Source organism: Sus scrofa, chromosome 13 (genome assembly GCF_000003025.6).
Source record: "Sus scrofa isolate TJ Tabasco breed Duroc chromosome 13, Sscrofa11.1, whole genome shotgun sequence".
Lineage (NCBI taxonomy): Eukaryota > Metazoa > Chordata > Mammalia > Artiodactyla > Suidae > Sus > Sus scrofa.
The window spans coordinates 207,900,848-207,913,750 of NC_010455.5; the positions used below are offsets into that span (position 1 = coordinate 207,900,848).

The 12,903-nt window shown below is 64.2% G+C and overlaps 1 protein-coding gene across 3 annotated transcripts in view; it reads left to right on the forward strand.

The window, feature by feature from the left end:
• The window catches only part of COL18A1 (collagen type XVIII alpha 1 chain), a 76,248-nt gene continuing 70,332 nt past the window's right edge, over positions 6,988-12,903 (forward strand). For all 3 annotated transcript variants that reach the window (XM_021071536.1, XM_021071537.1, XM_021071538.1), the window contains exons 1-2: positions 6,988-7,104; positions 7,206-7,300. In XM_021071536.1, the coding sequence (XP_020927195.1) occupies positions 7,094-7,104; positions 7,206-7,300 (106 nt within the window). In that variant the 5' untranslated portion in view covers positions 6,988-7,093. The remainder of the gene's footprint in view (positions 7,105-7,205; positions 7,301-12,903) is intronic.

Genomic DNA, 12,903 nt, shown 5'->3' on the forward strand with positions numbered 1-12,903 from the left:
GAGGTTCCCAGGCTAGGGGTCGAATCGGAGCTGTAGCCACTGGCCTATGCCAGAGCCACAGTAACACGGGATCCGAGCCGCGTCTGCAACCTACACCACAGCTCACGGCAACGCCGGATCATTAACCCACTGAGCAAGGGCAGGGACGGAACCCGCAACCTCATGGTTCCTAGTCGGACTCGTTAACCACTGCGCCACGACGGGAACTCCGGCAGTACATTATTTTAAGCAAATGACAAAACAACTTAAGTCTCGGTAATGGTGGGTCCACTGAGTAAGGGTCTCCATGGAGCCCGCGGGCTGTGGTCACCGAGTCCATGCGGACGCGCTGGTGTGGAAAGAGCTGGCGTGTGATAAAGCCAGGGTTAGACCCATGAGCATCAGCTCGCAGATGTTCTTAAAATTTCACAAGGCAACGTTCTGCCTTTCTAGAGCAACAGATGATAAAATGCAGGAGTGGGACAGCGACGGGACAGACCCGGCAGGAGGCGGGGGTTCAGGGCGGGGTGGGGGGCTGTTCGTAACATTTGGGGTTTTTGCTGTCGTACATCTTGCACGAGCTCTCCGTCCGACTGGGGTGAGGAAGGGCGAGAGCCGGCCGCTGGAACGCGGCTGCTGCGTTAGGTTCACGCGGTCCCAGCCTGCAGGTTCCATCTGGGGCTCCAGGGTCACTCTTGAGAAGAAGCCTTTGAAACGCTCGCCTCGCTGAAAGATGCCTTCCTTCCTTCTGTTCTGCGCTGCTCAAAGCAAAGACGCCGGTGGGCGGGAGTGTGTGGGGGGTGTGGGTGGAGGGGTGGGGGGTGGGTGGAGGGGTGTGTGGGGGTGTGTGTGTGCTATGATGGGGGTGGGGTGGGGGTGGGGGGTGGAGGTGTGTGTGTGTGCTGTGGTGGGGGGTGTGGGGTGGGGTGGGTGTGTGTGCATGTGTGTGTGTGGGTGTGGGGGGTAGGAGGGGGGTGGGGTGGGGGTGTGAATGGGGTGTGTCTGTGTGGTGGGGGGGTTGCTGAATCCTGGAAAGAAGTGGGGAGGCCACAAGAAAATACGTGAACAAGCAAACAGACCACAGAGCCAGCAGATGCGCAGGGAGGGCTCCTCAGACAAGCAAACGAGCCGGGGGTGGGGGGGGCTGGGCGGCTGCTGGGTGGTGGGTCCTCTGGACCGGCCGTCAGGCTGGGGTCTGCGCGCACAGACGGTGGGGGCCGTGGGGGGAGGACAAAAGGCCACCCTGGCTGAGTGGGGTCGGGGGGGGGGTGTCCGGGCTGGAAGCGCCCTACGGCCGACCTGGAACCGAACAGACCAGGGCGGCCGGTGGCGCTGGGGGCGCGCGTGGCCGTGGCCTGGGCTTGGTTTGCGGAGCGGAGGCGGCTGTCCGCCCCCGCGGGCGGGCGCGCCACACCGAGTCCCTGTGCGAAGGGGGCGGCGTCCTCGCCGCTGCCGCGGGGAAGGAAGGGACTGGGGTGGGCCGTCGGGGCGGGAAGGCTGCCAGGCGGCTGCAAAGGGCCGGGGTCGCCCGGCCCCTTCCTTCCCCCGTGAGTTGCCCACACGCGTTTCCTTCGCCTTGATGCGCGTCTCTGGGGACGCGGCGGGTCCTCAAGACAGAGAAGGTTCTGGGCGGTTAGACGATGCCCTTGAGACCTCGGGGAGCCCTCCCCTTCCCCCCGTGACTCAACGCGAGCGGAGGCGTTTCCGCGCAGCCGTGAGCCGAGGAAGCGGCAGCCCGGGGAATGCATGTGAGCTTCTGCTGCGGACCTTTGCCCGTCGCTCCTAACAGCCCCCCCCCCGCAAGTGTATTTCCTGCCGTGTCACCGCGGGCACTCGCGCTGTGGGACGTGGATTCTTCGTGGGGACATAATATTCCACCTCCTGTACATCATTCGCCCGCTGCTTCCAAATTCTGCGCTGACAGACGAGCCCGCCGCGAGGACGGCTCCTTCGGCTGTCCTGCCGCTGTGTTTGGGCTGCGGCTGGAGGCTGACATCCCGGCGGGGCGGAGGGCGGGTTGGGATCCGCAGGCTGCCAGAGTCGGTGGCAATTTCCACAGGTGATTATGGAGCAGCCCCCGGAGGCAGGCGGCCGCCACCCAGGAGCTGCAGGTGCCAACACAGAAGAGAGAAAGCTCCCGCTCTGGGCTGCCTGAACCAGGAGCGGCCCGCTGCGCTCCCAGCAAGCTCGGAACCAACAAATACAGACCTTCACTCAGGCAGTGGGAGGTGGGGTGGGCAGAGCCCAAGGGACGCCAGAGGCAGGTCCGGGGACGGGGGCCCACGCAGCCTCAGGCCTCCGCTGCTCTGACGCGGTGGAGGGACCAGGCCTGGGACCTGCGGTGTGCGAGCGGTGTGTGAGCGTGTGCAGCCAGCTACCCACTGTGCTTTTCACGGCCCCTCCACCTACCACATCCTTTTCTGGGGAAAAGTTCCTTTTGTAGCAGAGCAAGCCCTGGTGCGGTGCGGAAGGTGGAGGCGGGGACAGGAACAGCCTGGGCAGAGGTCGGATGCCCTGGCCTCTCCTTGGCCCTGGCCTCACCCGGGGCACTTGGCCGTGCGGCCCCTGTCCTGTGCGCCCCCCATTCCCTGCACAAGCCCACAACTTCCACCCAGGATACGCCCACGGCCCCGCCCCCGACTTCGGGGATTCCGGGTACTTTAGGAAAACCCCGCTGGGTTTAAAACACAAGCGAAGGCCGTGGCCCCTGTGGGTGGGTGGAGGTCAGTCATGCACCCTGGGCCTACCTCCCGGTCACCGCTGGCTGGGTGGCAGGGAGACCCCAGCCCTGGGCTTCACCAAGGGGCCGAGCCCAGCACGTCGGGTCATCCATCTGTCACTTCTCCCTGCGGAAGGAGCCGTGGGACCCACAGCCATGGAGACGGTTGGGGAAGAACAGAAGGGACAGAAGAAAGAGGCCAGAGCCCCCGCTCAGGCTGTTCCCCGAGTTCTCTGGAACTCCTCTCACCGCACAAACGCGCCACGTGCCCCAGCCCCCTCCTGCTGCCCGGCCTGCGCTCCAAGGCCCCCACCCAGCTGGGCTCTTTCCTTGGGGCATTTGATTTGGGTCTGTCTCTCCTGGAGCGCGGGGGTCCCTGCACCCACCTGTGCCTGGGCACCCCTGCTGGGGTCCTAGTGTTGTGGGGCACAGCCCAGGGCCACCCAATGGTATCCGAGGCTGATTTTTCTTTGCTCGAGTCTTTAGTTTTAAAAGTATCGTGCTTAGGGCTGACGGCTCTAGGGACACGTCTATATTCATTAGATCAACAGAGTTTACCTAACGGTGCCAGACACCTTCATAGCAAATGTTTTCCAGTTCACGAGAACCTGAACATCCTTTGGGCCAGTTTCTCTCTCTTTCTCATCTGCGCCCACAACTTGAGGAAGTGCCTGGGCCAGGGCTCAAACCTGCGCCACAGCAGCGACCCGCGCCTCAGATCCTTAACCCGCTGAGCCACCAGGGAATTCCTGCTTGTCTTTAGTTTGTTTTTTTCTGCAGTCATCACACAGCAAACGTGTATAGAAACGGAAAAATGAACTCTAGGAAGAAAAGGACGAAAGAGCCATGGGGCTTGTGACACACAGCAATGAGTCTGTGATAAGACATTCAGTAAAAAAAGGCACAAAATACACTTTTTCACAGCTGTAAGCTCAGCAGTCATAAGCATTTCAGAGTCAAAAGTCTTGGTTTTGTATTTTTTGTTGTTGTGGCACTTTTCTTTCTTTTTCTTTTTAAGGCCGCACCTGCAGCATATGGAAGTTCCCGGGCTAGGGGTCGAATTGGAGCTGCAGCTGCCGGCCTACACTGCAGCCACAGCAATGCTGGATCCTTAACCTTCTGATCCAGGCCAGGGATCAAACCGGCATCCTCATGGATACAAGCCGTGAGACCCATGGCTGTGGAGACGGTTGGGATACCAGCCAGGTTCTTAACCTGCTGAGACACAGCGGGCACGCCAGCGTAGCACTGTTCATGACACAGAGTCCTTGAAGCCGTCTCTTCGTGCAAAGCCCACAAAGGTGGGCTCAGCCCTGCTGGGGGGCAGGGGAGGCTTTCAACTGGAGCGAGGACAGAGGAGGTAAACCCCAGACCCGCGGGGCAGGGACCTAGCATCAGCATCCCTGCTCCGGCCTCTGCCTCCCAGACCCCCAGTCAGGCCTGGTGGGGTGGGTGGAAGCAGGACACGCCTGGAGGGCCGGTGAGATGGAAGAGGTCAAAGAGCCCCCCAAACATCAGATTCTTCCACCTGCACAGGGCCCCAGGGACAGCTAGACGGAGGGGCCACGAGCCAAAGAAGGGATGTTGTCAGGAGCCAGCACATGCCTGTCACACACATGGTCACACCACACACACAGGTGCAGGAATGCACTGAAACCAAACAGGACTCTGCAGGGCCCCCCAGGTCCAAAGGCCTCTCCCTGGCCCCCTTCCTGTTTGGAGAAAAGCTGTGACCTCCTAGCCCATCCCTGAGTTCCAAAGAGGCACAAGAAGTTAACAATTAGAGCAGTGAGAGAGGGCGGAACAAAGCAAGAGCAGCCCACCAGGCGCTGATAGCGTGAACAATAGTCAGCCGTAATCCGGTCCTGGCCCCCTCCGGAGACACACAACGCACCCCGCTTATCTCCGAGCTGTTCTGCAGAAACCAGACCCCCCACCCACGCAAGGGTGGTGACAACAGGCTGATGGCTGCTCGCAGACCCCAGGCTGGTTGGAGCCAGAACACGGTGATTAAGATTCCTGACACAGGAAGATTTTCTAAGAATGACCTCAGCACCAACCATTCTGAAGAAAGTCCACCAGCTGCGACCTTAACCCACATGTTGTCTTCCCGGAAAGCCATCAGGGAGTTTGGGTCTTTTGCGAGAGCGCTGCCCGTTCTCCTTGCTTGGTGCCTGTGACAGTGAACGCTGTACTTTCTTCATGCCAGCCCTGGTTGAGGGGGTTGGCTGCTTTGTCGTGCAAGGATGAGCAAAGCTCAGTGCCATGCACACACCACACACGGTCACAGGAACAGCACAGATTCTGCACACACAGATTCACGCACTCTCTTGGACACACCATGGACGGACACACAGCGCAGGACGCCACTGCTCCCCCAACACATGCAACGCAAAATTTCATTTCTATTCAATGCTATTCTCTTTCATTTCAAAACACGGTGGCCGCAACCCCTTAAGTGGCTTTCCTCACTGTGGACCACGAACCCCCTTTACTTTTCTTTTCTTTTTGGCCTTTTGGGGCCGCGCTTGGGGCAGATGGAGATTTCCAGGCTAGGGGTTGAATAGGAGCTGCAGCCACAGGCCTACGCCTCAGCCACAGCAAAGTGGGATCCGAGGTGCTTCTGTGACCTAGACCACAGCTCACGGCAACACCGGATCCTTTACCCACTGAGCAAGGCCAGGGATCGAACCCACATCGTCCTGGATACTGGTCGGGTTCATTTCTGCTGAGCCACAGTGGGAACTCTGGCCATGGACACCCTTTTCACCTGACCTGGAGAAGGACGCAGGTTCAAAGGCAGCTGCTGAGGAAGGAGGGAGCAGATGGACAGACACAGCAAGACCGGGCCCAGGGCCTGGGGTGCTGGGCAGCATCGGCCCAGCGTTTGCAGACTAAGGCAGACAGGGCTGGGGGGATGTGATGGGGGGGGAATCCTGGCAGGCCCCTCGGCGGTGGCGTGGGCTGTGGATAGCCCGCAGGGGCAGAGGGAGGTGTGGGGCCCGCTGTCAGGAGGGCCCAGCAGAAGCGCTGGCTGGGGCCCCAGGAGATGGAGGAGCATATGGGTACACGGGAGAGGTGTGTGGAAGGGCTGAGCCAGGCCAGGGGCTGGTCTCCAGGCTGGGAGAGTGTGTGGTCAGTGGTGCCTCGGGGAGCGCCCACCACGATGGCTGGGAGCCGGTAGGAGAGTGTGCGGAGAGGCCTGAATGGGCAGGTTCTACACTGTGGACACTGCTCAGGGGCCAGGCAGGAGATGAACCCGGATCAGCAGGCGGCAGTGGGGAAGAAGAGGTGAATCCGTGAATCCGGAGCCTCTAGCAGAGTTTCTGAGCCGAGGGCGAGGGCACGGGGACGCCGGGCTGTGCAAAGCGTGAGTGGACCGGGTCCGAGAATTCCAGTCTACGGCCAGAGAACGTGAGGGGCTCCGCTTGCCTGGAGAGGCCTGTGGGTGGCCTGAGGACAGGACCCCTTTCACAGCCTGGAGGAAGGAGCTGGGGCCTGCGGTTAGGCAGGGTGGGGGAGCCCTGGCTGGAGGAAAGGGGAATGCCCAGAAAGAACTCCTCGCGCTGCAGTGGGCCTGGAAGGCTCCGATGAGGGGCAGCCGGGCCTCCGGCAGCGGGAGGGGGCCTCCTGGGCCAGGTCTTGGGCAGGCTTCGTGGGGTGTAGGCCTGTCTACAGGGAGCCTTGCCAGGGGCATGGAAAGAGCAGGCATCCTGGTCCCCAAGCCGGGGGAGAAGCCAAGGCCTGAGAGGCAGCCACCGCGGGCCGGCGCACCCAGGAGGAACGTCTTTGTTCAAATCGCCCGCCTTCCCGCGGCCCTTATCAGACTCGGGGCCTGGGGACGAATCCCCTGGATAGGGTCCACCTTCCAGATGAACGCCGGACTGGACGCACTGCGTGTACCTGGACCTTGCCTGGGGTTGCAGCACCGACCCCACGTGCTGCCTTGGGGACCCGCAGGGAGCAGCTCCTCCCGAGCCCGGGCCGCGGGCGGGCCACGCTGCCTGGGGACTGAAACGCGGCTGCAGCGCAGCGGTGCTAGAACCTGGGGAGCAGCCGCTGACCGGGTTCCGGGTCCGCCCTCGCTCTGCGCAGCCTGGAAGCGGCGCTCCGGGCCCGACGCGGCGCGCCCCGCCCTGCCCCCGCAGCCTGCTTCGCGCGGGGCCCTGCCCCCTGCCCGGCCCCCTTCCCGCCCAGAGCCCTGGCCCCGCCCCGCCCCGCGCCCCGCCCCGGGCCGTCCCCGAGCCCCTGGCCCGCGCGCCCCGCCCCCGATCAGCCCCGCCCCCGCCCGCCCCCCGCCTGGCCCCGGCTGCGGCCAGAGCCCGGCTGGCCGAGCGGGTGCACCGCGGCGGAGGGCGCAGCATCCCGCGGCACAGTCCGTCCGGCCCGCCGAGCATGGCGCCGAGGTGCGGGCCGCGCCGGGCCGCGGACGGGCGCGGGCAGCGGGGTCGCACCGGCGGGGAACGCAGGCGCACGCAGCGCTCTAACTTGTGCTCTGTGCCCGCAGGTGGCCTCGGCTGCAGCCGCGGCGGCGGCGCCTCCGGGACTTGCTCGCCGCCCTGGTCGTGCTGCTCGGAGTCCGCGCGGCGTCCGCAGAGCCAGGTAAGACCAGCGGAGACGCAAGCGTGCTTGCGCCAGGCCCGCCCGACTCCGGCCGCCCTTCGTACGGGTCTCCCGCCAGTCCCAGGGACGACGGCCTCTCCCCAGCCTGTCTCGGCTTTGGTCCCGAGAGTCGGCCCAGGCTCCAACCACGCGCGCAGGTGGCCCGCGGGCGGTGGTCAGAGGGGGACGACGTCGAGCTGGGGCTGCCTGTCCCGAGTGTCCCGCGACAGCCATTCATTCCTCGATTCAGGGGTTCGCGCCACCTGGGCGCGCCGCGGGACCCGGGGAGCGGGCCGGGCTGGGATGGTGCGGGCCAGCGGTGTCCTGAGTCCCTCGTGTCGCGACCCAACTTCGGCAGCTCCGTGCGGAAGTTGGTGCTCTCGGCGGACAAAGTTGCCGGCTGAGGGCCAGCGAGGCCCGGAGGCTGAGGTCGTGGTGGCGGCTGCTACACGCGCGGTGGCTCCGAGACGCCCGGGCATCCACTGCCGCGCCCCCCACCCCACCCCCACCCCCACCCCCGGCCTGTGTCACAGTCGTCGGCTTCTTTCCTCCCAGCGCTGAGCGGCCGCAGTGGATCGCGCCCTTGAGCCCGGGCGTGACCGCGCGTGAAGTCCACCAGGTCTCCGGGGAGGACAGTTCAGGGCCAGCGCAGCCGTGTAGTTTCCAACCTGTTGAGGCAAAGCTGCCCAGGTTTCCCCAGAGCCTGCTTTTGTGCGCCGCCCCGGTCGCCAGGCCTCCGTCCCCTCACCCGCCGCGGTGTCGGGTTGCGCGCGGTTCCCTTTGATGCGGCCGAGCGCTGCGCGCAGCGGGGAGAACAATGCGCAGAAGTCCGTTGTTTGGCCGGCGCCGCTGGCCGCTTTTCCCGCGTGGACCGCAGACTGTGCTCAGGAGGGCCGCTTCTGCCTCGCGTTTAAAACTCCCCTCGTGCCACCAGCTGCTGGGACCCGGTTCCTAACCACGCGGCTGCTCAGTCTTACCAACAGGCCCAACAAAGGCCCGGGAGGGGCTGGCACCGGATGCCAGAGCCGAGGGGGGTAGCCGCTGCCCCCAAGGAGCGGGGTGATTTGTGCCCGGCGGAGCTGTGACATTTGCCTCAGGCAGCCAGCTCCTCGCGGCCAGAATGAATGTTGATGTGGTCACCCCAGCAGCCACACACCTGCTTGGCACAGCTGGCGGGAAAGGGGGGCCATGCCTGGAGGAAGTGGCTCTAGGGAGAGAGGGGTGATTTGTGTCCTGGTTCCAGTCGGCTTAGCCACCAGGTTAAATAGCAGCACAGACCTTTTAAAAAGTAACTACCTCATGAATACATCTGCTGAAAGCCCCTGTTTGTAGAGGAGCAGATAATTCCTCATGTGTTTGTGTTAAGCCTGGGGACATTCAGGGTTCGGCGGGTTCTGCTGTCCCCTGGTTCTTATGACCGCCAGGCCCACTTCATTAGCGATGGCTTCAGGGGCCGCCCCGCAGACGGCTGCACCCACAGGGCACAGACCTGGGCTCCATGTGCAGGAATCTGTGAGCCCGAAGCCTCTTTCATAATCATGTCTTGTCGGGAAAGCAAGGAGCCTCTGCACCCCGGCTTCTGAGACGGGGCTCAAGCTGAAGGAGTGATGGGGGCTGACTTCCAGCCTCAGAGAAGAAAACTAAAATGGTTTGCCAGGGAGCTTTGGTAAGATGAAATCTCTTAGGGTTCAAGTTCGTGCAGACTCCCCAGGCAGCAGGTGGGGCAGTGACAGCTCGAGTCGTGGAGTGTTTTATCTTCCGTCCTGCCACGTGGCTGCGGTGGGGGTTTGCTGGAGTCGCTGGTCCCCTGGAAGAAAGGAGGCCCTTTCCTGGGTGCCTGATGGAATTCGGCTCTCGCTGTTCCCTGGAGGTTGAAGCAGGAAGTGGGCTCAGCGGGATCGTGGGCCGCCGCCCCTCCCCCTGCGCTGGGAGGACACCGCCTTCGCCCCCTGCTGGGACCACGGCCCCTTGGGATGGGGTCATAACTGCCCCACCAGAGCAGTCGGGGACGAGCACGAGGGTGTGAAATCCTGGCTCAGCAGGAGCTCCGTGTGACCTGGAGACTCTTTCTAATGACCCCTGGGAGTCAAGGGCTTAAGCCCCTTTGGCCGATTTGCACATTTTTTGACCCCCAGCGAGGCGTTTTTCCACATCCGTGTCTGTGCTGCACTGACTCAAAGTCTTTGCCTTTGTGTTTAAGGCCTGACCGCTGGGTTCGGATGCTCCGGGGTGGCGCGTGCTCTCTGCCGTAACCAGAGACCCTGGCTGAGCCGGGCCTCGTGAGCCCAGAGGCTCAGGGCTGCCCGCGGCCCCCCTCCTGGTGGAGGGGCGGTTCACACTGCCAAAGCCGCCGCCTGCGGCAGGCCAGTGAGCATTTGCAAGGTGCCTGGGCCACAGCAGGAGCCTAGGCTTCCAGTCTTGCCTCTGGCCTCGCCCACCCGTGACCTCGGCCTCAGGCCGTGTCAGCCCCCACCCCGCCCCACGGGTCCCTCCGTCCCCACTGGGACCTCCTGGTGCAGGGCCCGTCTGCCTTAGGGGGGGCTTGTCCGGGCCATAGCCAAGGCCTGGGGGTGTCTGTCCCTTCCCAGGGCTGCCCGGGGAGGGGCCTCGGCTGGGGGACAAGCTCTTGTCGAGTGGGCGTCTTTCTAGGGGCAGCTGTCGAGGCTCCAGGGTTCAGGAGCAGGACCTCTAAGACAGTTTTGAATTTCAGCAAAACTTGTTTTTCAAGGCTCTTCTGGTTTCCTTTAAAGGGAGGAGGAGGGGAAAGTCCCTGCAAGGAAACCTAGAAGGAGAGAGACCGACTCTGTCCAGAGCTCGGGGGGCCTGGAGAGCCTGGCCCCCTGCCCTGCCTCACCCTCAAAATACAGGCTCCCACGTGCTGCGTCATGTGTGCACACTCGCCTTCTCGCCGCCATGCAGCCCTGGTCCAGGCGGGGCCCCCCAGGTGCCCGTGAGGGCCGGGGCACAGCGGTCACTCGAATCTCGGCTCCGCTTGGAGGCCGTGGGTTAGCGGTCACCGGAGAGAGAGCCGTGAAACGGAGGCCCCTCCCCCCAGAACCCCGCTGGCCGAGCGGAGCCGTCTGGTGTCTCGGTAGGTGGATGTGCTGCAGGAGACACGTGACACTACCTGAAACCTGATGCTGTTGGCGAGGCGGGGTCACGTTATTGGGAAAATTAAAATACGTGTTTGCTGTGCTCCTAAGATGATGGTATTTGGTGGTTTGACAGCAGCGGCCCAGGAAGACAGTGGGAACCGTTGAGGGGTGGTGTCTGCGGTGACCTTGGGGCCCCCCGCAGCTCTGCCAGCTCATGTGGCTCCTCCCACCTCCCACCCGACGGCTGAGGGGCTGGGGCGAGCCGTCTGCCAGGCCCAGCTCCTCTCCCAGAACCCTGGGTCTCTGAGTCCCCACCTTGCGCCACCCTCGAAGACTGGCCATTGAGGGGTGTGGGCACTGGCCAGGGGACTCCCTCTGACTCCGGCACTGGGGGGGTGGACTCTGGCCTGGGGGCTCCCTCTGACCCCGGCATTGGGGGTTGGACGCTGGCCTGGGCACTCCCTCTGACCCTGGCACTGGGCGGGTGGGCCCTGGCCTGGGGGCTCCCTCTGACCCCGGCATTGGGGGTTGGACGCTGGCCTGGGCACTCCCTCTGACTCTGGCATTGTGGGGTGGGCGCTGGCCTGGAAGCTCCCTCTGACCCCGGCACTGGGGGGGTGGGCGCTGGCCTGGGGGCTCCCTCTGACCCTGGCACTGAGCGGGTGGGCACTGGCCTGGGGGCTCCCTCTGACCCTGGCATTGGGGGGGGTGGACGCTGGCCTGGGCACTCCCTCTGACTCTGGCATTGTGGGGTGGGCGCTGGCCTGGAAGCTCCCTCTGACCCCGGCACTGGGGGGGGTGGGCGCTGGCCTGGGGGCTCCCTCTGACCCTGGCACTGAGCGGGTGGGCACTGGCCTGGGGGCTCCCTCTGACCCTGGCATTGGGGGGGGTGGACGCTGGCCTGGGGGTTCCCTCTGACCCCGGCATTGGGGGGTGGACGCTGGCCTGGTGGGGGTGGTGGGCTCCCTCTGACCTGGGTAGCGGCTCCTCCTCGGCCTGGGTGCCCAGAGCTCCACACAGTTTCCCGTACATGAAGTGCCTTGTGTTGATGGCACACATGTCTCCACACGCACCTGTGACCGCGTGGGGTTCACTGCGTTGAGCAGACGGACGGGACGTGCGCGTGCAGGGAGCCCTCGGGCCCTGCTCCCCAGCAGCGCCGGCGCCGGTGGGGTGTGGCGGAGGGATGCAGGCCGGCCCGTTTGGGATCCGGGGTCTGGGCCGCGCAGCACGGCCCTCAGGAGGAGCGTTAGATCACGGCTGCGCTGAGTCAGACGAAATTTGGAGGCCGCGGGGCCGAGTCTGTGCTCCGCCCGCCCGCTGCCTGCAGGGGCGCGTCGGCCCCAGCCCCCACCGGCCGGCAGGAGGCAAGCCCCGACACGGGTCCCAGCTGCCTTCAGGGACGGCCCCTGCCAGGAGGGCCTGCTCCCAGGCCGCGCATCTTTCTGGAAATCCATGCCGCAGACAGGGTCGCTCCAGGGCCGACCCCCTATGCCAACGCCAGCAGGACAGGGCGGGGCACCCAGCGCAGACCTGGGGTGGCAGATGGGGCTCTGGGCCAGCCCTAGTTTCTGGAAGACCCGGGGGGGGGGCCTCTGCGGTTGGTCCCGCTGCCCCGGGCCTGGGCCATGGGTCAGAATTGACATTTACAGGGTGTTTCCTCGAAAAGGATGTGAGACCAGAGCAAAAGCTGGGAACGGGACTGCCAGGTGACAGGATGAGGGCTGGGGGGAGAGCCAGTCGGTGGTGGCTTTCAGTGGCGGAGCCTGCGTATGAACCGCAGAGGCCGCGTGCTGTCGGCGGATTGGTTTGGGTGGTTTTCATGAGCCCGGACTGAACACCCGCAGATATCACGTCTTATTCATTAATTTTTCTTTGTGCAGCCATCCTTTTAACTGTGGTCTGCAGCACTCTTTTTTGTACTGCTCTTTCGAGTGGATTCAGAACCGGGCACAGACGGGCCTCCTTGATTTGAATCCAAGCTCAGAAATTCTGGAGATAGTACCAGGCTCTGGCAGTTGGGTCTCCCATTTGCACAGAACCAGCTGGTGGGGGCTGGTCTCCGTGAGTGGGGGACCGGCCTTCTGCTCTGGGGACACTTGACCTGAGGAGAACGCAGTAGCCTGGAGGGCACGTCCCAGCAAAAGCTGCACCTGCGCCCACGGGCGCAGGGGGTGGGGAGTGAGGGTCTCTTGCCCCAGGACGTTCCAGCTGCCAGGAGAGCAGGAGGTTGGATGCAACACTGCGGGGACCTGGGTCAGAGGCCCCATGGCCCCCGGGTGCAGGGACAGCTCTCCTCCACGTTTCCGTTGGGGCCACCTGGGGACTCCATCTTCAAGGAATCCAGATACTGTGGCTTTGACCAGGGGGTGGGGGCCTTCGGCCCCGCCCTGGGCTGCGGGGAGGGCGGGGCTGTGGGAGGGGAGGAGGGCAAGGTTCCAGGACCCTCTGAGGACCCAGCAGGGACATAGGGCTCCCAGTGGGCCGGCGGCCGGACAGGCGTGGGGA